General features: G+C 36.9%; 2 protein-coding genes across 3 annotated transcripts; both read left to right on the top strand.

The window, feature by feature from the left end:
- The first annotated feature begins 1,583 nt into the window (after positions 1–1,583).
- On the top strand, positions 1,584–20,666 carry LOC108853776 (uncharacterized). The gene is made up of 47 exons (XM_018627217.2): positions 1,584–1,855; positions 1,930–2,007; positions 2,079–2,191; positions 2,273–2,366; positions 2,462–2,505; positions 2,688–2,756; positions 2,954–3,015; positions 3,287–3,476; positions 4,012–4,080; positions 4,154–4,233; positions 4,365–4,514; positions 4,689–4,752; positions 5,578–5,679; positions 5,835–6,047; positions 6,123–6,253; positions 6,344–6,485; positions 6,698–6,799; positions 6,906–7,007; positions 7,366–7,421; positions 7,508–7,610; positions 7,700–7,873; positions 7,949–8,065; positions 8,218–8,462; positions 8,767–10,319; positions 10,424–11,607; positions 12,180–12,308; positions 12,394–12,549; positions 12,638–13,204; positions 13,284–13,355; positions 13,705–14,106; positions 14,219–14,402; positions 14,478–15,198; positions 15,280–15,396; positions 15,748–16,021; positions 16,387–16,500; positions 16,630–16,713; positions 17,008–17,058; positions 17,170–17,349; positions 17,431–17,744; positions 17,832–18,173; positions 18,271–18,334; positions 18,828–18,974; positions 19,096–19,200; positions 19,299–19,409; positions 19,492–19,596; positions 19,735–19,804; positions 19,901–20,666. The coding sequence occupies exons 1-47, from the start codon at positions 1,759–1,761 to the stop codon at positions 20,590–20,592; spliced, it is 10,335 nt and encodes a 3,444-aa protein (XP_018482719.1). The 5' UTR covers positions 1,584–1,758; the 3' UTR covers positions 20,593–20,666.
- A 10-nt stretch (positions 20,667–20,676) lies between these two features.
- Positions 20,677–22,441, top strand: LOC108853777 (uncharacterized). 2 transcript variants are annotated; one of them, XM_018627220.2, is made up of 2 exons: positions 20,677–20,867; positions 20,970–22,441. In XM_018627220.2, exons 1-2 carry the CDS (start codon positions 20,820–20,822, stop codon positions 21,807–21,809), a joined length of 888 nt encoding a protein of 295 aa, XP_018482722.1. In that variant the 5' UTR covers positions 20,677–20,819; the 3' UTR covers positions 21,810–22,441. The 2 variants fall into 2 exon arrangements, with proteins under 2 accessions (XP_018482722.1, XP_056863522.1); XM_057007542.1 differs by having other exon boundaries at positions 20,749–20,867; positions 20,981–22,441.
- The last annotated feature ends 1,359 nt before the right edge of the window (positions 22,442–23,800 follow it).

Below are 23,800 nucleotides of genomic sequence, written 5' to 3'. Positions count from 1 at the left end.
AGAACTTCTTAAGAAACTTCCATCCATATATTTTGCTTGTGATTCATTGAATTTATATTTAAACTAGGTGTTTTCCTGCACCATGTGTAGAAATAAAAGTTTTAAAATATAATTTATTTTAAAATACAAATTTTGTTTATTTTTTATTTTGTTAATTTTTGATTTTATTATTTGCTTACAATATATAATCTTAATTTAATCATATGTAAAACTTTAAAATTAAAAAAATATTTTTATTCAATGTATATTTAGTAATATATATGTATATCTTTTTGTAAAATATATTAAATCAAATTTTGTAAATGTAAGAGAAAATTTTGTTAAGTGTATAATTATCAAAACATAAAACTAAATAATTTTCTAAAATTTATTGATATTAAAAATAAACTAATAGTATTGGATTAGAAAATTACATTTAAAAACTGTATAATTTTGGAGAATTGTTTTACTAATAATAATTATAAAATATAATTAACTTTTGAAAAATCCAAAATAATATTATATTTCTATTTATAACATTATATTATTTATTGCTATATTAATGATGATTTATGAGTTATTACCATATTTTTAAAATTTACTAAAAATACAAATCAACAATAAATGTAAATGTCTATGTCACTATTTAAAGAAAATTATATATTTTTTTTAAAATGCATAGTATTTTGAAGAATTGTTTTTAGTAATAAAAATTATATACTTATAAAAATATAGCTAAATAATATTTCGAAATTTTAATTATTATTATATTTCTATTTAATTTATTATTTATTGTTATATTAATTATGATATATAAATTATTATCATATTTTAAAAACTTACCTTAAATATAAATCAATATTAAATATAAATATGTCATAATTATCTATAAGTTATTACTATATTTTTTAAAAATTATCTTAAATATAAGTCAACACTAAATGTAAATATCCATGTTATAATTTATTTTATGCCATGTCATCAATGTTAGTGTGCCATATCATAATTTTTCTTTCAAAATTAATATGGTGATGACACATGTCAAAGTCACTTCTCAAATATAGACTAGGGGATACCAACTTTATTATATAACTAAATTGTATGATAATATTAATATTATTTGAATAATAGCATGTCAAAGTCTCAAAGTCTCGTATTTAACAACATTTTTTTATTGTTTATTTTTTTTCTTCTGTTTTTTTAAAACTAACAATTAGAGTAATTTCATTTAGGATCTTAGCTTAGGATATCTGAAAACATATAATATATAAATTATATGTATGTAATTGCTGAATTCTAAACTTTACGGAAAACCTAATCCAAAGTATTCAGATTTAGAATTCCCATACTTTGGATTAGATTTCCAGTAAAACATTTTACTAGAACACATCAATTACACATATATATATATAAGTATAAGTATAAGCCTGATTAAGCCACTAGAGGCCCAAAATCTGCTTTAACAAGCCCATGTAATGCTCAGAATCCTCGCGAACGCGTTTCATTGGTGATCGCTGTGTTTAAAACGTCCTAGCTGCGGTAAACCAGCGTGGTGGTTTGGTCTGGTTCGGTTCGGCTGGAGAACATAACCGACTGAAAAATTCGTCTCCCCTTGTTCGAGAAGCAAAAAGACACCGACTTTCCTGTCTCGACGCAGAGAAAGTAAAAACCCTACACGATCTCTCCTCTCCTCGTCTGAGAGTATTTGAGAAAAATTTCGATTATCTCGTTTCGAATCTCCGGATAATGAAATAGTAGATAGAGAGGGGTTTGAAAAAGATGTTCGAAGGGCTTGTGCAAAAGCTTTTGTTAGGGTACTTAGGTCGCTACATCAAAGACATTCAGAGAGAGCAGCTCAAGATCACTGTTTGGAATGGTAAAATTGTTACACTTCTTCTCTCTCTGTATTGGATGAGGATTTACCTACAATTTGTGGTTCTAAAACTGCAGAGGAAGTCTTGTTGGAGAACGTGGAGCTGATTCTCGAAGCGTTTGACTATTTGCAGCTGCCTATCTCTCTTAAGCAAGGTTTGTGATATTAATTGGTTTAGGCATCAAAGGCTTTAAAATTTTATTTCTTTAATTGTTTTTTGTTACAGGACGTGTTGGGAAACTGAGTATTAAGGTTCCATGGAAGAAGATTGGCTGGGAGCCTATCATCATTAAGCTTGAAGATGTCTTTATAAGCGCAACACAACGCAGTGATCAAGAGGTGTTTTTTCTTCTTTTTGTTCCTTGGTCTAGTATCCTCTGACAAGTGTTTGCACTTAACCTTGTTTCATGGTTATTGCAGTGGAGTTCAGATGTGGTTGAGAAAAGAGAGTTTGCTGGTAAGAAAGCTAAGCTTGCTGCTGCAGAACTGGGAAAATTGTCCAAGCGTGTCTTCGGTGAGCAATATACTTTAACTTCCTCTAGAGAGGTTGCTCCTTTGTTACACTTGGCCAACCCCTTCAATTTTTTTTTTTTTTTTAATCTTTTCCAGACAGTCCAGCAGGGAATTCTTTTACGTCATATATTGCAGCCAAGGTGAGTCTTAATTTAGGCAATCCGTTATTTAGGCATCTTAAAATTTTCATATTTCATTCGGTCTGATGATGTGTTTTAATTTTTGAGCAAGTGTTGATCTTCATGCTTGTGGATGAGGTTTATCGCTCGTGTCTTTGCGTCTGTCTTTCTACTCTGCTAACTTTCCTTCTTTATTGGCTTAGGTTCTTGATAGTATTCAGCTGTCCATCAGAAACTTTCACATCGTATACACTGATGCACAATCTGAATCGGTAAGTCTCCTCCTTGTTCAGCTTAATTGGTTTACTAGAATATAGGCTTGTAATTCAGTATTCTCCTTTTTACATCGGTAAAGTGATGTAGTCTTGGTTCACTCGTGAGAGCACATTTATTTATCGTGGAGGATGATGCTGAAAGAAATTCAGCATTTGGTGTTTTCATATGTTTGACTGTAAACTGCTGTCTGCAGGAACAAGTTGTATTAGGATTGCGGTTTTCAAGTTTGACAGTTTCGAAGCAAAATCCCGTTGGGTAATTTCTTGATAAACCTTCTTTGGCATTTAATAAAAATGTATTAGACTTTGGTGGTTGATTCCTTGTACCTTTGATTTAGGCTATGGTATGGAGATGTGTTTTAAATTACATTTCCCACTATTTCCAACTGGATCTTTACTTAACTATAGCTTTTCTTTAATACCTATTTCTTCCATAAACTAAATTTTTTTTTAGGTATAACCATGATCTGTGGTTGATATGTGCTCACCTTTATATATCTTGACATGGCGTCTATGTTGAATATCAGAAAATCAGTTGGTTGGATGAGAGGGCGGCAAGTGAATAAACGTGTGGAGGTTGAAGCTTTGGAAATTTATTGCGACATGTATGAAGGAAACATGGACTTTTCAAGTTTTGACAACTGGTACCAGGCGAGAGTGCAAAGCGATACACTTGGTTACTTATTGAAGCCAGTCAATGTTTGTGTAACACTACTGGTAATGGAATTAAAAGAGTGTCATTAGTTTTCTGTGTGTTTAACATCTTTCGTTATCATCAAAGCTTTGTTGCTGCTCCAGGGCGTTGCATGCTTCCTTAGGTTTAGGGTTATCTTAAAAAGGAGATGCACACAGTTTTATATTTTCTGTAGTTAGTCTATTTCTTGATTTTCGGAATGGCCTATGGAATTAGGACATTCTAATAAATGTCTGTGTCTTGGGAGCTAATTGCTTTTGTGATAAACTAAGCGCATAGTCCAGGCTGAACTTATTTATTTATTCCAGTAGTGCAGTTTTGTTGACATCCCTCTCTATTAGTGTTACCAGTAATGATACGCATAACGTTTCTGCCAGTTCTATTATTGTTCACTTTCAGCTCCATATAGACATTTTATCTAGTGCAGCTATCTGATTAAAGATAGAATATGTGTACAGAACAGGCATTGGTGGCTATGCGTCAGCTATTACTTGGGTGCATTTGTGTTGTGTGCGTAAATATGCATTTTTTCTTTTGCTGATGCATTTCTTTGCATAGGTCAATCGATCTGGAGAGCTTTATGATGATCTACCTCAGTATTCTATCAGCGCTGAGTTGACTGATGTGGTTAGTTCTCAGAAATTGTTGTACTAGGTTAGGAGCTAAGATACGCATTCTAAATTCCAATTATGCATTGCAGGTCATGACTCTGAATGAATTTCAGTTACAGCAGATTCTTATTCTGTTAGATTACTTACAAACCAGCCAATTGCGTGAGAGGTAAGCCTTTCATTTGAGTAACGAAAAATTTCGCCCTTACAAACTTTTATTATTCAGACACTTAGCTCTATTATCTGGCAGTATGCGACATTTTGAAGAACTATTGATTAAAGAATAATATAATGGTTTAGGTATGGGCGGTATCGCCCCTGCCCCAGTTCCTTATCAGTGAAACCACCAGGGTGGCAGAGACTCTGGTGGCATTATGCCCAAAAATCAATTATGTCCGAAGTACGGAAGAAGCTTTGGAAAACTTCATGGAGATTTCTTGGACAGCGAATGTAAGTACTATCTTGACATATCTTCATGTTTACTTTCTAGACATCTTTTTATATCTTGAGTTAGATGATGCTTAATCACATATCAGTTTCATGGCATAAGTAGACAAATGATCCTGGAATGTTTTCAATCAGTCTGCTTAATTTTCAGACTTTTGTTTCGTGAAAAATTTACAGGACAATGCGCAGGAGGTATATAAACTTTTACAAGATAAAGCTAGATTTCCTACGCAGAGAAAAGGCAATTATTTTCTCTTCCTCGTCTGATTAGGTGTATCTGATTTTTTTTTTTTCATTTTGTTGCTTCTTGTCTATCTATTTGCTTAATTGCATGATACTGCCTAACCTAGCCTGTTGAATTCAACATAGAGCATAGAAAGTCTCATTATCTTTTACATGCTTGAACAAAAATAGGTAACATAGGTGGTTTGTCACTTCGATTTGTTTTGTCCTTTAATGTACTTCAACTTGTATATGGGTGGGTAGTGGTAGGTTTAGAAGCACATTTCACATGATAGAAGAAATCCATTGGGGAAAATATTATGAGGTGGTTCATCATTTTGTTGTGTTGGTAAGGAGAAGATTATTTAGAAGAACATCCATAATTTGTCTGAAAATCTTATATCGTAAGCACGTGCGTCCTTACAAATGGTTTATATCGTTTCACTTCATAGGTAGCTTTGGCAGTGTTAAGGAACTTCTACTTGTTGGAGTGTTGGAATCAGATCTAGAAATTGCATAGACTTAATCTAAGCCTTTGGCTGCATCATCCATTTCAAAAAAAAAGGAAATTGAAGAAAGGATGTTTTTTTCTAACATCAAAAAAATTATTCTATATGAGCTTATCATCATGGAAAACGTAGTTGTTCCGAAATTGCTGCCTGAAAAAAATACATAGTTCTCCTCCCTAAAGTTTTTGGTGCCTTAGTCTCCGTCACATGTTGCTACGGTGCTTTACGCTGGACATAATGTGTAGCTTTTTTAACTTGAAGATGATGTAATACCTGTTTTTCTTGCTAAATTGATTGTCTTCTAATATGGGTGTCCTTTATGCGTCTGGCTGCAGCCAGTCGATGGGGAAATTCTTTTGGGCCTGGAAGAAGTTGAGAAGAAGTCTGACATTGATGATATCTTAAGTTATCGGTCTGCAGCAGAAGGTGAGATGCAGGTACGGTAAATAGGTTGTTGTTGTAGCATTTTTTGTTAAGAGATACCGAAAGTTTTTCAAATATCTATCCCCTTATAACAGATGAGTTGATGTTCTAGCACTGGCATTTTCTTATTTTCCTTTTGCCTTTGGGCTTTCAATCTTATTATATGCAGGAAGCTTCTTCAGAATTGGCTGTGAACATGGGAGCAGGGGGTGCCACTGGCGCTGAAAAGGAACAGAGTGTCTCTGAGAAGGAACAGAGTGATGATCCTACATCGAATCAGTCGCGTGGGTGGTTGAACTGGTTGTCACGGGGAATGCTTGGTGCCGGAGGTACGGAGGATTCTAGTCAGTTTTCTGGTGTTGTTTCTGATGAAATTGTCAAGGTATTCCGTACCATTTTATACCAGTCGAGCTTTTGATCTCTGCGGGACATCATAGTAACTTTTCATTTACTGCAGGATATACACGAGGCAACAAAGTTTCACCCTCTTTCTTCTCCTAGAAATATAAGTGCAACTGGTAGGATCTGTACGTGCTTCATTAGACTCGACGTGGGAAAAATTTCTGCTACTTTGCAGCATATAAATGGGTAAGTTACAAATTCTCGATTGCTTCCTCATGATCTCTGATTTAACTGTTCTTCTTTTCATGTGTTCTTTCTCTTATTTAAATTACACAGTCAAGCTATAACAGAGTTGGACATTTTGGGGGTGATTGTTGAATGCAAGTCTTGGAAAGAATCTACAGCCATCAATGTTTCTGTTATCTCTGGAAGGCTGGTCTATCCTCAACATGGGAAAGAAATTCTAACCATGAAAGGGGTTTGTGTCTCAATATGCTGTTACTAATACTAATGCTTAACTATTACTAATATCGGAAATCATGAACATATTAAACTAATGCTTAATTAATAAGGTGATATGAACCACCTAGTTTTAACATATGTTCTGTCGTCTCCGTTATTAAAATCAATTTTATCGCTTTTGACGTTGTTTTCAGTAAAAATATTGAATTAGAATGTTTCATGTCTCAGAGCGATGCACGAGAAACGAAAAGCGATGCACTAGAAATGAAACCCTCATGTAAAGTGCGGCTAGATATGTCTCAAGATCATGATGTTGCATTGTCATTAAAGGTGAACTAACTCTACCTTTGTGGAAAAACCCATTACTTTCTTCAGTCTAGGTCTTTCTTCCGTAGGATTGACTTGATTATAGCTTTTCTCCCTTTTGTTTCTGTAGGTTACCCTTCAACCACTCGAAGCCACTTACGATGTAGATTTCTTTCTATCTGTCAGCAAATTTTTCGCTGGTTCAAGAGCCTTCAAACTTCAGCATGAAAGAGTGAGCTCTTATTTCACTAAATCTGCTACATGTTCGTAATGTTTGTCCTGAAATCATATGAAATTTTCGACAAACTACAGCTAAGGAAGTATGGTTGTGTAAAATATAATGTCAGTTTGTCTCCGTGATTTGAATACCCCTTAGTAATCAAAAGTCTGAAGGTTGATTCTGTTAATTGTGCTCGACATGTGAATACTATAGATAGAACTAATGAATTGACCAAGGAATCTAATGAAATGGTTTGTGGCTATTTATATGGTAAATGGTTTTTTCTTGTGACATTATGAATGGTTTCACGAGTTATTTGGTGAAAGATGCCTCACATGGAAAACACATAACATTCTCCTATGTCGCTCAGGTTATGTCATCACTCAATGGCCTTGCAAATGAAACGAGACTGGCGGCGAAAACTGAGTAAGTTTTTCCTCTATGGAAACGTATGTGTAGATTCATATCCTCATTGATTATGGTGCTTATTTGTGCCGTGGTATGTTTCATAGATACCTCTTATCAAGCCGAAATAAAGTGAAGTGGGACCTGGACATAAAAGATCTTACCATATGTTTCCCTGGACGATTGGTTGAATCAGAAAGCCATAATCTGGTATTTCGCATATATGGTCATTTGTTTTCTTAAAATTTTTTGTAACCTTCTCAGTATTTTTTCTTTCTTCCGCGCATTTCCTTGTGCAGGTTCTGGTATTGGAATCTCTTTCTATCACATCCAGTAGTACTGATTTTCTTAACCCAAGTCCAAGAATGCAGTCAAGTAAGGGGGATGGTTTACAAAGTTCCATTGCAGCTTTGGATGTTTTTGAAGTCAAAGATCTCTATGACCATTTTGAGATCAACATTTGTGACCTTGAGGTATGATGTATATATCTTTTTGTATTGGAGTTGTATAAGTAACTATAGATGTTCTTACAATTGCATTTTGTGCAGATGAGGCTGACGAAGATTCATTCTTTACAAGTACTTCCCCTTGTGGAGAAAACTTCATTACTTATAAAGTTAGCGTCTTGTTTAATTCCGGAAGAGTCAGTATTGAACCAATTGGAGGTTAGTAAAATTTAAATTCAGATTCTAAGGTGGCTGTGTCTTGTTCTCTGAGAGAATGGATAACTTCCTTGCTCCTTGGTACTAAACGCTCGTACTTTTGTAGAGGCGTCAAAAGTGGAGAATTGATTATTTTGTCGTTTCATTCATTTCAGGTTGAAGCTACTCTGTCTACGATCAATGTACATTTCTCTCCGTCAGTATTTCAAGGAGTCATGTCTGTGATTGAATATCTTGATATTCAGGATCACGGAGCTCAAGATGTTCCGCCTTACCCCGTTTCCATCTTTCATTTCGCCATCAATACCAACTTGGCACTTCTCAGGTTGCACGTCAATCTTGAAAATGAAGGAGTAAATAGCACAGTCCTTATTCTTTCTATACAACACCTTGATCTCTGGTAGGTATTTAATACTTTTTTACAGTATCACTGGCATATTATTCTCCAGCTATTAAGAAAGCATGAATGCAGTGTTTTTGTGGTGTTGTATATCGGTTGTCTGCTTGTTTTGCCAAGCAGTTGAATATCTTCTCATGCTTCTTATTATACACAAATTTGGTCTAATGATAACTGTCTATGACTAATCTAGTCAGCCATTTTCACGCCCATACCCATCCAATTCTTTTTCTCTTTGGTTCTCAGCTGTTAAATGTTGTAGAACCTTGGGTTCCTGACAAATTCTCTTCTAAATCGTAATTTTCAGGTATTCACATACTAAATTTGAGGAGTGGTCGGTCCGTATAAAATCATTGGAACTGATAGCTTGTTCCTCCAAAGATGCAGCTGATCATATTTTATGTTCATCTGGGGATGTACTCGAGTCGTTCTTACCCGGTGGACAGAAGATGGATGCTCAAAGTAGTGGTCAAACCAACATTATTGATAACGGCACAATTCCTGAAGCTGTTCTCAGCTTAATTTGCAAGGTCTCCCGAAGTAAAAATTCGGTTTCTCACAAGTATACAATCAATTGGACGGGCGCTGAACTCCATTGCTACCCATACATATTTGGTTTGCTGACAAGTTTTTTGGATAAGATAACTTCCTATAAGATCTCTTCTGCGGATACGTATCCATCTAGCCTTCCTGCAGATAGAAGTACTCCAACAGAAATTCCTCGGCTTGGTTTTGAAAGGTTTGGATTCTCAAACTTCATTGAAAGTAGAGCTTGTGGCTCCATTCCTCTTGACAGATATCCTTTTATGACCATTTACAATTCTGGTTCTCTTGGTAGCCTAGATAGTTCTCTTTGTTATTCTTCTTCTGACTGGAGGAAGTCAGTTATACTAAGAAATAAAAAGGATGGGGCAGACATAGGTCTAAACTGTGAATGTGATTGCTGTACTTCGCAACAAAACTGTGATTGTCCTCTGAATGATCTTTCGTTCTCCAGAGGTCTTGATCAGACCAGTCTCTTTACAGTTGATGTGCATGTCTCCAACACCAATGTGCATTTCCATGATCCTTCGAGTGTTTTTGGAACTATTATGCTGCCAATATCCAAATACGTGCTTACCATTTCAGACGATTGTTTTGATTTGGTTGCTTCTGCCGAAGACTTGATGCTGGAGTCATCATTGTTCACCAACTATTTTGGCGGATTTCTTTGGAGAGCTTCATTAACAGATGTCTCGCCGGTCTTGAACCTACGTGTAAGGAAAAGGAATTTGGAGTCTTCTGGTTCTGAGCTTGAAGTGAGCATTGGTATTCAACACACATGCTGCATTTTGCCACCGGAATATCTGGCCATTATAATTGGATACTTCACGCTTCCTGATTGGACTTCAAAGTCAGGCCTCCAGTCAACTCCACAAGCTACCGAGTGCACTAAGGCTCATTCTGAGCTTGCCATTTCGTATAAAATTGAGATACTGGACTCCACTTTGATTCTTCCTGTGGAAAATGATGACTGCCGGCAACTGAAAGCTGACATTCAGGAATTATATATGAGCATTGTTCTAGAGTGTGCTTTGAGCAATGCGGTGCAGCACATACCGCAGGAATGTGTTATTCCACGTAGTCAAGTAACAGGGCGAACCGATTGTATAAACATATTTGGGCGGGACTTATCGCTATCATTGCTACTTTCGGAGAATGGCATATCAACATTCAAGAAGGATTCTGTGTGCAGAAGTATCACTCTGGCTGCCAGAATTATTGCTGACGCATGGATTAGATTACCTTGTGATCACGATTCATTATCAGATTTGGAATGTGTCATGTCAAGGGTTGAAGTTTGTGAAATCGTTGCAGATGGTAGGTGGTGTTGCCCATCATGTTTACTTTTGCTCGTCATCTCTTCCTAGAGTGATTACGTATCTTTAAGTTATGCATAAATAGTTTTTCTTTTTCTTTTGCAGATTCAGATTCCTTGGATGGGTTTAAGGCATTTCTTGATGTGGTTGATCAGCTTTCTTTAGTTGGTGAGGAATCAAAACTGTTCGTGTCTGATGTTCCTCAGTTTTTTGATACGAAGATGCGTCTGAAGCAGGAGCCGGCAGTTGCACCCCTTGAATCTCTCGCAAACTTCATAAAATTCAGATTTTTTGTCAATCTTTTGACGATAAAACTGCATCGGAAAGATCTTGGAACACTGCTGTCTGAACCGGTGCTCCAGGCTGATTTGAAACTTGTTTGCTCTGGGGACCTTAAAAATAATTTCCCTATGAGCTTGGATGTTCAGTGTTTCGAAATTGGGCTTTATTCATTGCTGAGCTCAGTCATGTTAGCTAGATGCACCGATGCATATGGGGGTCCTTCAGCACTTAAAGTCAGTTTTACGGCAGAGGTTGAAAATGAATATAAACTCTGTTTTTCTCTCCCATCCCTGGACATCTGGCTACACTCTTTTGATTGGATTGAAGTTATTGAACTTCTTAAATCTTATTCCCAGAAACTGGAAGACAGTAACTTGGATTTGCACGATTCGATTGAAGAGGTAAGCAATACTTGTGACAATAGTGATGGGGTTTTGAGCGAGCAATCTGGGGTATCAGAGAACCCTTGCGAGGTTATGGCATTTGCTGCAAGATCAGAGATTTTTGGTGTCACAGTTTATTATCCTCTCTGCATAAGCGACACAGAATTTCCAGGGTTCATGGCAGCTGATATTCACGAGAGATCTGAGGAAAAGCAAATGAAAACCTTAAAAGGGAAATACTGTAAATATGTTTCTGTTACAGCACTTAGTAGGAGCGGTGAACTCTCTATTCTTGGGAGAGATATCAAACTGAGCTATAAGATTGAGAAGCTCAATGGTATTCTTGCAATATCGGGGGTTGATACTGTCAGGTCTTGCTCTCTATTTGGGGCGTCACAACTACTTGTAGAAACTAGTATTCAGATGGATAAGAAGAAAATCACGAGCATAGATGTTGGGGTACTATCTGACAATGTAGAGATGCATGCATCTCATCAAGTATTATCTTTCTGGAATGGAGTTACATTTGATGCACCTGAGACGCCATCTTCACCAAGTTTTCAAGGAATCATAAGTATGAAATTCCAGATAAGAGATGCATCTCTTCTTATATCAGATGGAAGGGTAAGCTTGTGGTTTATATTCTGATATATATTTCTGTCAATGCTATTTTACTTGTCTGCCTATTTGTATGTCAGTGTTACTGTGTTCCACTTCTTTGTCCCATAATCCATGTCCTAATTCGGCCTCACATGCTCGTATTGTCTGCTTGATTTCTGCATACTAATATAATGTTTTATGAACACACTGCATATCTGATCTCAGTTCATCAAGTGCTGCATTTGCATATTATTTTTTCATGCCTTTTCCTGTATGCGCTTGTTCTTCGTGATCTCTTCTTATGAACCTGATGGTACTTTGTCGTAATTTGCGCCTGAAGACGCGATTGATTTTTCTTCACTGATGAGAAACTTAGTTTGATGATTGAATTTTGGTTGATTTCAAATATATAGCCACGACAAAAAGGCAAAAATGTTGTAAATTGATCTGGGGTCCGCTTTCTAAAGCATCTTTTTTTTTCCATGATTGTCTGTGAGCTCCTTAGCCATAGCTTCTGCACTGTTTATGCAATACTCCATCTTGAATTCGTGAGCTAATTTTGCTAAGATTTCTCTTGTGTCTTGACTTTCATGCAGTGGGGATGTAGCGGTCTGCTTCTTGAAGTAATTGTGAGAAACTTTCTCCTGCAAGCTAATCTTACCGAAAATAATGTGGAGAGCCTGATTTCATGTGACCTTGAAGTGAATTATAATAATATGCACAAGGTATGATGCAGAAATAGAATCCTCCTGTCATTTGTATCTTTGTTTTGGTAGTATGCTGATAACCACCCTTGAATATATTCTGAAGGTATTGTGGGAGCCTTTTATTGAGCCCTGGAATTTTGATATTAAATTATCCAGAAAATTCGAAGCGAATGCTTTGCTGAACAACGCTGGACTTACTGAAGTAATTGTTGCATCATCAAATCAGCTCAATGTGAACTTAACAGAATCCCTTTTTGAGGTAAGATGAGTTATATTTTGCTGCCCGTAAACCTTTTGTGTAGTAATTTTCCAGATATATGTTCATTTTTTTTCCTTTTTCGTTGAAGTGCATATTCAGGATAATTGAGATGTTGAACACTTTGGACTTGACGGAAACAGATGATGTTCCTGACGATAAGAGGTTTTCAGTTCACTGCACCGAGAGTACCAATACAGAACGATATTCTCCCTATGTACTTCAAAATTTAACTTCTCTTCCTTTGGGGTTCGAAGTTTTCCAAGGACGTAATTCACATGTGCTCAATATGTCAGCTCCGGTGGCTCAGAATATTGTGCAACCCGGTTCCTCTGCTCCCATATATCTCGATAATAGTGACACGCTACTTATCCCCGATAGACGTCAAAGTCATTTTGGATGTTTTAGCAGCGAAACTGGTGATGCCACACACCACTATATGAAGGTCCAACTTGATGGAACATCTTTTGCTTCTCCTCCTCATTCAATGGATCGAATTGGTCTTTCCTATTTTGAGGTTGATTTTTCCAAAACGTCCAAGTCTAGTAATAATGTTGGGAAAGCAAGTAAATCTGGTTCTGGGAACAGCTTTGTTGTTCCTGTTGTGTTTGAGGTTTCATTGCATCAGCAGAGCAAGTTGATACGAGTATACTCAACAGTACGTATGACCATTACAATTGATATGCTTTATTTTTCTTGTAAATGTTGATTCTGTGTATGATATTTCCCTTTTTCAGGTAATAATTTTAAACTCCACCTCCATGCCTTTGGAACTTCGCTTTGATATTCCATTTGGCGTCTCCCCGAAGGTTGTTGAATTATAATATACTAGTTTGTTCTATATGTGCCAGACTTTTGTTTGAGATGGGATCATGTCCAGCCGAAGGGTTCACAATATTTATATGACCCTGCTTGCATTATCTTAAATTCAGTTGGCTAGAGTCATAGGGTTTAGATTTATCTCATTTCCTTCTTGCATTAAGGGTTACTGAGTAAATAAGCTAAGGGATTAAGAGGGCATATGAGAATTGGTTTGGGATTTGCTTGAACGGCATGCTGTTGGACAAGCCAACAAGGATCTAGGGTCCCTGTTAGAGAGCTCTCTCTGTTTCTGTTTTCAGTGCTATTCCTCTGAAACCTTGTGTCATTCTATTTCAGATCCTAGATCCAATTTTCCCTGGTCAAGAATTTCCACTGCCTCTACACTTGGCTAAATCTGGCCGTCTACGGTGGCGTCCCCTCGGAGATTCTTTTTTGTGGAGTGAAGCTCATAGCATCTCCAAAGTTCTTTCTCAAGATAGCAGGATAGGATTTCGCCGATCATTTGCCTGTTATCCATGTCACCCTAGCCATGAACCATTTCGGTGTTGCATATCTGTTGAGAGCTCCAGCCTGCCAGCATCATTTGGCCGGGAGTTGAACGATATTGACCAATCAAGGGAGCAATTCATTCATCAGGTGACTTTAAGTACTCCATTTGTTGTGAGCAGCTGTCTTCCAGAACCAATATCGCTTTCTATAGAAAGTGGTGGCATCACCCAGACTGCATTCCTTTCTGAGGTTTGCGAGATATTTCCATACAATTTCCTTCTGAAAGATAGAATTGAATCGTGTCTTTATATTGTTATTGTGTTATTTTTTATGTGACGAGAAAGTCTTTATCTTTTTTTAGGGGGAGACTCCGTTCTATCATATTGATCCTTCACATGACCTGGTCCTTGAGTTCAAATTAAATGGCTCTAGATCATCATCTTTAAAGTTTCCACGCTCAGAAACTTTTAGTACATTGGCTAAGTTCAGTGGAGGGAAGTTCTCTCAGACTGAAACTCTTTCCTTTGATTCATACCCCGATGGTGGTAAGATTTATCATTTTCTATTTTATAGTTGGCTATTCATTTTGAGCCTTTTGTGATAATTTTTTCATCTTATAGGTTCGATTTATGTATCTTGTGAGAAGACAATGGATGCAACATGTGGGGCACGGGAAGTATTCATCTTTGTCCCATTTCTATTGTACAACTGCACTGGGACTACTCTGATTGTTTCGGACTGCACCAATGAAGCCAAATCTTACGGCGTGATTCCATCCTGCTACAACCTTGTTGAACAGCACTTTGTTCAGAGTCAAAAAGTTGGTCTTGGCATTTTGACCTCTGATAAAGATTTGCTAGATAAATTTCCAAATGCGGATTCCCCTTCTAGTCCTTCTTCGTCGGAGTGCAGCAACACCGCATCCAGTATTGAGAGATTTCTTGATAGGCATGTGACTCCATCAACTCGGCAAGTCCCTTTGGCATATCCAAAAGACTCGGCAACTGTTCGCAAGAGAAGTCTTTCTTCTAAAAGTTTAAGGGAGGTGTGCTTCCAAGGTAATGAGCCTGGCAAAGTAAAGGCATGCATTTACTCACCTTGTCCTATTTCCAAGGCCAGTGACAGCAGTATCCGAGTCAAAAGGGACCTGCCAGGGTCGGATAATTCAGATAGCCCATACGCTCTGTGGTCTGCTCCATTTCCTCTTGTTCCACCTGGTGGTTCAACAAATATAGTTGTCCCACAACCACAGCCTGGTGAATCATCTTTGTTATCTGTTACGTGTTCTATTCTTGGTGGTGCATTAGCAGGGAGAACCCAAGCAATTACTTTCCAACCAAGGTGATAGATAGTTCCACCAAATTTCTATTCTCTCTTGTATTAGTTTCCGTACGTATCCATAAAAAAATTCCCATGTTGCAGATATATCATCTGTAACTCATGCAGCCGGAACTTGTGCTACAAGCAGAAGGGGACCAATTTAGTTTCTCAATTAGCTGTTGGACAGCATTCTCAGCTTCAGTGGGCAGATACTACAAGGTTCGTTCTTTACTTATATGTCTTATAAACAACATCTTTGGTATTAAGGAGTGGTTTGCTTTTTCTTTATATCTCTGCACTTAATTTTCCTTTGTCATCTTATATAAAAGTAGTTTTCATATTGCACTTCTTATTGATGTAGCTGTTTATGCTTGAATTCTGATCGATTTTTTTTGGTTATATTGTTCATAGTTCTTTGTTCTATTTTTGTGCCTATTTTCCTGTTAACTTGGCTGGAAATGGAATTCATTTGAAAACCACCGATGTTATTACTTTTTATCCTATGTACTGTGAAGTTACAGTCAAAAGATTTCTACCTGTACGCCACTTACTTTTTTTTTATATTAACAGGGAATTACTAGTTTCAATCCGTCTAAATGAGCCTGGATGGCAATGGTCAGGCGGCTTCTTGCCAGATCATTTAGGTGATACTCAACTGAAGATTTGGAACTATGTTAATAAAGCTTTCAACATGGTGCGGGTGGAAGTTCAGAATGCCAATATGTCAAGCGGAGATGAGAAGCTTCTAGGAAGTGTCCATGGAAATGTCGGGACAAACTTTATTCTTTTATCAGATGATGACATGGACTATATGCCTTACAGGATTGATAATTTCTCGAATGAGGTCAGTAATGTTATAATTGATGGTTATTAAATCCAGCTGAAGAGCTTTAGTTATTACTCTCTCTAGTTCACAGTTAGTTCTACTCAAAATACTTCAAGCATTCAGAAATTCAAACTGAGTAATCTATATAGCACGCCCAAAATTGTATTTGATTTTCTTATGGTATCCACTTCGAGTTATGTGTTTACTGGAGCCTGTAATTTTAGGTACCAAGTGAAATTGTTGGTAATATACCCTGCAGCCATCAAACGGGCACTAGAAAACTTGCTTTCTGAATGACAGTGTAATATCGTATTGATTTAGAAATCCTTGGTTACTCGTACAAGGAACTGAATGTTGCTTTTTTTTTCTGTGATGGTGACCAGAGACTGAGGGTTTATCAACAAAAATGTGAAACTTTTGATACCATAGTTCATCCTTACACGTCTTGCCCTTATGCTTGGGATGAACCCTGCTATCCACATCGTTTGACCATTGAGGTATGGTTATTACATCTCTGCTTCTAACAAATCAGCCCTTCCTGACCTGTTGACGTTTCTCTTTGTTGTTGTTTTCTTCTTTTTTTTTCTTCCTTTTCTCACGTTATTTCCTCTTATTGACGGATATAGGTGCCCGGAGATCGTGTTATAGGCTCTTATGCATTTGAGATAACTAGACAACCTATTCTAGTGCACTTGCGTTCCACCGCTGAGGTATATATCGAAAACAACTTCGTGTGTTCTATTCCTTGAATAGAAAAGGATCGGCAGCATGCTTTTTTGAGCACTAGTTATGAGCAGAACAAAATCTAGCCAATCCTTTATTAGTTAAAATTGGGAATAAGTCGCATGAAATTTGTCTGGAGTCAGATTTTAGACAGATGAATAAGTTATGGCTCTGAAGTTACAATGACAAGCTAATATCTTGAAAATAAAACCATATAACAGAATTAAACTTCGTCCTTATTTTCATATCTAGTTATAACTGTTTCAATTGACCTGTTTCAGAAACCGGAAAGGACGTTGCTGCTATCTATCTGTGCTGAAGGAGCTACAAAGGTACACTTTTTTTCTGATACCAATGTTTTTAGTTAACTACCTTTCTGAGGACGCAAATGTTTTTTCTTCTAATATTGCTAATGCAATTTGTTCGTTTTTCGTCTTTTCTAGGTTTTCAGTATTGTAGATTCAGGCCATCACACCGTGAAAGATATAAAGGAAACGTTTAACTCTAAATTTTATGAGAAGAGAAAGCAAAAGCTTCAAACGGATACTATCATCCGTTACACTGAGAAGTTCTTGCTTGTCCTGCCAAGCATCGGTATTTCTTTGGTTAATTCTCATCCACAGGTAACTATCCACGAAAATATAAAGCACTTGTATTACATCCTAATGTTTTTATGACACTCCATAAAATCTTCCTCCTCGCAGGAACTGGTTTACGCTTGTGCGTCAAATGTTGTGTTTGATCTGAAACAAAGTGTAGATCAGCAGAAGCTTTCCTTTCAGATCTCTTCATTGCAGATAGACAACCCACTTCACAATTCTTCTTATCCTGTCATATTGTCATTCAATGATGACCACAGAGGCATTCCTCTCGATTGGGGTATTAAGGATAAAGCAAGATTTTTTGAATCTGTTGAGCAACTTGGGATTAATACCCGTGATGCTGTACTCTACATTGGCTTAGCAAAGTGGCGGAAGAAAGATGTTTCATTAGTTTCTTTTGAGTACATAAATATAAGGTATGATTAATAGTATAATTTTCTTTCGTAACCACAGACATCGTTGTATTATTATTATTATATACATTTCTCTTTAAACAAATGCAGGATTGGTGAATTTGGACTTGAGCTCGAACTACAAACACTACTATCCTTGTTGGATTTCGTAAAAGCAGTGCTTCCTAATTCTCAGGCTAGGCTCTTGCCCCTCTCAGATCCAACAGTACATCCTCTGATTTATGACACTGGTTCCAAAGATATAAGTATGGACGATGCTCCACCACATGCAAGAAACATTCCTGTATTTAACAAAAGCCAGAGAAGCACTGTATCTCTACCTATAGTGGTTCCGATAGGAGCTCCTTGGCAGCATATTCACTTGTTGGCTCGGAGACACAGGAAACTTTATGTTGAAACATTCGACTTGGCTCCTATTAAGTTTACATTAAGGTGAGCTAGAAATTGTTCTATCAGGATAAATATACTTTTGGTATCCTATCTACATGTAGATTCACATTGGGTCCTTTTCGTATCTCTGTATTGACAGCTTCTGCAGTGCTCCCTGGATGCTTAGGAATGGCATTCTTACTTCAGGGGAGTCCCTAATCCATGTATGCACCTTCATTATCCATGAATCATTTATTAAATATACTGCTTAAATTCAATGAATACATGATTTTTGACGTTAGGTTATTAAGTTTGATAGACTTTTTCTTTCACGCTGGGATAACCTGATAGGCTATAAATAGAGAGGAGGAAGAACATACTATTGGTTTTTGTTTTTATGGTCTAGTTAGGAGCTTTTATTGGCTTTGGAAGAGATAAGGGACTCCAAAACAAACTTTAAACAACTTTTGGTTGTCCTTTGGCTCTTGATACTAGAGATATTATTCATCGTTTCTTCTATCATAAAGAAAGATTTGATCCTGAATCTCATCACTACCTTTAGTTGTTTCTTCTGTCCTTGGATCTGGTTATAAGGAATATAATAACATAATGTTGAAGCATTTTAGAGTATCCTGCTAATTCTTGATTTATGTCGTACTTTTTTTTTTGATTTATGTCGTACTTAATGCCTAATGAATCATTATGATTCAATTCCAGAGAGGTCTCATGGCTCTTGCCGATGTCGAGGGTGCTCGAATACATCTCAAGCAGTTGACAATTGCTCATCACATGACTAGTTGGGAATCATTTCAGGAGATACTTGTTGGGCACTATACCCGTCAGATTCTTCATGAGATGTACAAGGTCAGAACTGGGAAACACCAGTTTCACTTGCTGTTTCTTTTGTTGATTTGCTATAGCAGTCATACTATTTACTAGCTGTATTCCTCCGATCCACTATACCTGTTTTCTCGTATTAACGCAGGTGTTTGGCTCTGCTGGCGTTATTGGTAATCCCATGGGGTTTGCGAGGAATGTTGCGGTTGGAATCAAAGATTTCCTGTCTGCTCCCAGCAGGAGTGTCTCAAAGGTGATAATCCTTCTCATGTGTTACTTAACGTTTTTCCTTTAATGTGTCTTGTTTTGTTACTTTTGGCGTATATGCTATAAACTAGTTTACTTGAACAGAGCCCAGCAGGAATTATTCAAGGAATGGCTCATGGAACAACGAGTCTCTTGAGTAGCACTGTTTATGCTTTAAGTGATGCTGCCACTCAATTTAGTAAAGCTGCACACAAGGTACTACGCATTTGTTTCCTTATAATCTATATTGCAGTCACAACCGTCGAGAAATACTCACAGAATTTTCAATTTGTTGCAGGGTATTGTTGCATTTACCTTCAGTGAACATGATGTTGCAAGGATGGAAAAGCAGCAATTGGGCGAAGGATCACGTAGCAAAGGAGTTATTGGTGAAGTGTTTGAGGTACATCTCATTTTCCCTTTGGTCTTGCAATAAGAATTAAGTATTCTTGCAATTTCTTTTGATTGGTTGTCGATGAGATGAAAATCATCGTTGGTTTATACTTCACTTAAAGAGAGTCCATCACGATGTTCATAACAGGGACTCACTGGCCTCCTTCAATCACCGATAAGAGGAGCTGAGAAACACGGTCTTCCAGGCGTCATCTCAGGTAATATAGATATTCAAGTCATACTAGCTGGCCTTTTTGTGTGTTGGCTTTAGTAGTTTCATGCATGTTAACTGCGGGTGACTTTAAATGGTTCAGGAATGGCTTTGGGGATTACTGGACTTGTGGCCAGACCAGCGGCTAGTATCCTTGAGGTAACTGGAAAAACCGCACAGAGTATCAGAAACCGAAGCCGGATTCATAACATGAGATCCCAACGGCATAGGCTTCGCCTTCCTAGGCCTCTGAGCAGAGAACTACCTTTAAGGCCTTACTCATGGGAAGAAGCGGTGGGGGCAGCAGTACTTACGGAGTTTGAAGACACCCTGAAGTTCAAAGGCGAGACGCTGGTCAAATGCAAAGCACTCAAGCAAGAAGGAGCATTCGTTGTAATCACAGGGAGACTAGTACTGGTCCTAAGCAGCCCCAGCTTGGTAGATTTTGGCAAACCGGGATTTCTAGGAGTTCCAACGGATTTGGTATGGAATATCGAAAGAGAGATCGGTTTGGAGAGCGTGATACACACGGACTGCAGCGGCAGAGTGGTTCGAATCATAGGAAGCAACTCAGATGGTGTATGGAACTGGAGACAGAACCAGCAAAAGAAGAGTAGCCCGAACAGGAAACGATGGAACGATACTTCAGCTCAGCCGCTTCTCCAGACCAACTTAGAGTTTACATCTGAGGAAGAAGCAGAAGAGTTGCTGAGTGTGTTGTTATCGACTATTGAGACTGGGAAAAGCCGGAGCTGGCATAGTCAGTTTGTTTTAAGTCGAAGCAACATTAGTTAAACCGGAAGCTGTTTTTTTTTTTTTCAACATTTTTGAATTCATTAAAAGGCTGCTTATAAGCCATTTTACAAGCAGTAATCAAGCCCATCCATACAACAAAATAAGCATTAAGTCCAATCACCCCACAAGAAAAGATAAGGGTTACAGCATGTAATACATGTGTTCTACTACGCGTCTCCTTCTTCTCTTTTTGCACGAGGAAAGAGAAAGCTTGGTCGGTAAGCACGATGGCCGGAAACCGCGTCACTCTATCCTCAGTTTGCTTGATGCCGCTTGTATGTTTTTTCTTCCTACAACCGCAGTCGATTTTCAAAGGATTCGTCATCCACTCTCTAGATGTGTAAATATATGGGAAAACTTTTAAAAACATGTAACAGAATTTTGCCAGAACGGAAGATGATGCTCGATTTCTTTGGGCTGCGAAAATGAATCATTCATCACGGAATCTCTACGGAGCTACAGAACCAGAATATCTCGAAGATGGCACTCCAAAGGTAACAATCCCTAAACATGTTTTGTTGCAGGGATTGGAGAACCAGAAAGAGTATGTTCTTGGTCAGTTTAATAGATGCACTCCTCCTCCTGGTGGTCTGATTTTTGCTCTCTTCAACAAGTTGTGGAGAAGGAAATGCAGGATAACAATTAAGAAGCTTGGAGAATCGAACTACCTTTTCCATATTCCAGATGCATCTACTAGAACTTGGGTTCTTCAAAGGGGATTATGGCATGTTGACAATTGTCTGATGTTTGTAGCACCTTGGACACCAAGCACTTCCTTAGTGGTTCCTGAGATTAAAACCATTCCAGTATGGGTAACTCTTAAGAAGATTCCCATAATCTTATATTCTATTCCTGGAATAAGTCACATAGCTTCGGGTCTATGTGCTCCTATGGCAACTTATAAACCCAGGTTAGATCCTATTCTTATGAACGAAGCTAAGATTTTGGTTGAAGTTGAGTTGAGTAAAGGCTTCCCTTCAAGAATTGCTGCTAATGATGAAAATGGATTTATTTCTATGGTTGATGTTGAATATGCTTGGTTGCCTTCTAAATGTGAAAGATGTGGTCAGTTCGGACACAAGATTAAACACTGCTTGGAATCTGTTACTAAGTCTCATATAGCTGCTGCTGACCCTTCTGAAAATCCCTCCAACGGTAGCACTGTGGTCGTAGAGACCAACACATTACCGAAATCTGTCCAACCTGAACTTCTTTAGTTTAAACTTCAGCTATCACAGTATGTCCTCCAAGTAATGAATCAAGTGTGGTCGACATAGTTAATTGTGGTGATGTGGAGGATCTGGTTTCTTTTGCTACTATTTCGGTTCTTGAGAATATGTATATGCCTCCCTCACTTATATGTATCAATGAAGCTTTTGAGACTCCGCTGTGGTAACATAGGTGAGAATGGCTTAGGTTCAAAACAAGTTTGCCTCTTTGATCTCTTTGGAAGAAGGAGGAGAAGAAAGAAGAAGACCAGTCAAAGTGTCAATCCATTTCTGAATCCAGTAGATTCAGAAATGGATTCTATGGATTTTATGACACCTTATGGAAAAAGAATCCTTCGAGAAAGACCAGTCAAACCGTCAACAAAAGTTAGGGAGATGCACTTGCAATCCACGACTCGCGGACGAGGAAATCGAGGACGTGGGAATTGAGGATGTGGGAACAAAGGGGCATACAGGTAGAAATGCTATTCACTACCTTTAAACTCAAAGTGAATAATCTTATTGTTTCTGGTTTATTAGAGTTCCTTTATCTTTTGTAATCACTTTTGAAGCTGTATGACTAGTTCATAGTTTTGCTTGTAACCTTCTTTTAATCTAATAAATAATATATTAAAAAAAAATTGCCAGAACACTTCCATAGTAGAAAGCTCCAACTTATCTAACTCTGTACAGATTCACCAAAGTACAATCCCAAACTTTCTGATTCTTCAATTATAAGGAGACTCCGCCTAGACAGATGAAAACGGAGATTTATACCTGTCTGAGTCAAGAATCCGAGCATGACTAGAGAAAAGATAAAGATCCAGAAAATCAAAAGGTATATAGAGATGATTCACAGGAAGAAAAAAACTTTGGTCAATCCGCTATCCGGAAATTTATTGATTTCAAGCTAAAATCAGAGATATATAATAAAGACCATTGAAAAAAGCTCGATCTTAGCTTGAAAAGACACAACAAAATCGCCTTGCGAAGTAAAAGATCCGCTAACCGGAAAGTGAAATCGGTTATAGAACCGAAAATTTACAAACAAAAAACAAAATATCTCATACTCCCTCTGAAAGATTTAGATTTGTTAAGAGGGAGTTCCGCAAACTGCTTAACCGAGTCCATAGAATACACAACTTGGACACTGTACATGAGGGAGGCTTTGTAAAACTAGTTTCAGAACTTCTGAGAGTTTGTACAATGGTTTCAAACGTCTATTTCATTTTAAACACATTTTTTAGTTTTTTAGCATCCTATATCATCTTCTAATTTATTCTAACATTCACTTTATTTTTAATTTTTATAATGGTTAATTTAAAAATTCAGTTATCTACCCCACCATTTATAATTCATATTTATATCTTTATAATATAGTAAATACATATTTTAAATTGTAACTGTAATAATAACATAAGTTTAAATAATTTTGTTTTATTTATATATTATCTTATTTTGTTAAAAACAATACTAAATTAATATTATGAAAATGATTAAAATTAAGAATATCTTCATTTTAAGATAGATATTATTGGAATTGTTATTAGCATTTAATTAAAAAAGTTTAAAACATTGAAATGGTTTATTATAATGAAAATAAAATTTTTCTGTATTCAAATAAAATGAAAGTACTCTTTTTTATAGATTACAAAAATCATGAATTTTGATATATAACTTTACTTTTTAATTAAAAAATTATAACATAATAAATGAGTTTGAATTATTGGGTAAAAATACCAAAAAGGTAAGCACAACCAATGTAAACACTCATTTTAATCTAAATCAGATTTTTATTTTTTAGAAAATTATCTGCACAACATACGTCCAACATTTCTACAAAATCAATTTTCACCAAGTGACTAAACTAAGCAACAAAAGAAAATTTCAACAGTTAAAACTTTACAACTATATTAAATCCACATAAATATACTACAAATTTTCAACAATTCCATTGTTGAAGATTTAATAGTTGAAACCAAGTTATAACACCATATTGT

The sequence above is a fragment of the Raphanus sativus genome, chromosome 4, assembly GCF_000801105.2.
Source record: "Raphanus sativus cultivar WK10039 chromosome 4, ASM80110v3, whole genome shotgun sequence".
Classification (NCBI taxonomy): Eukaryota; Viridiplantae; Streptophyta; class Magnoliopsida; order Brassicales; family Brassicaceae; genus Raphanus; species Raphanus sativus.
Note: the sequence above shows the minus strand (reverse complement) of the source record. Positions and strands in the feature narration are given on the sequence as shown.

Excerpts from the sequence above, each read along its gene's own strand:
- LOC108853776 (XM_018627217.2), top strand. The coding sequence starts at position 1,759 with ATGTTCGAAGGGCTTGTGCAAAAGCTTTTGTTAGGGTACTTAGGTCGC. Across the intron at positions 12,550-12,637 it reads TAACAGAATCCCTTTTTGAG|TGCATATTCAGGATAATTGA; the intron begins GTAAGATGAGTT and ends TTTTCGTTGAAG. Across the intron at positions 18,174-18,270 it reads CCTATTAAGTTTACATTAAG|CTTCTGCAGTGCTCCCTGGA; the intron begins GTGAGCTAGAAA and ends CTGTATTGACAG.
- LOC108853777 (XM_018627220.2), top strand. The coding sequence starts at position 20,820 with ATGGCCGGAAACCGCGTCACTCTATCCTCAGTTTGCTTGATGCCGCTT. Across the intron at positions 20,868-20,969 it reads CAGTTTGCTTGATGCCGCTT|AATTTTGCCAGAACGGAAGA; the intron begins GTATGTTTTTTC and ends AACATGTAACAG.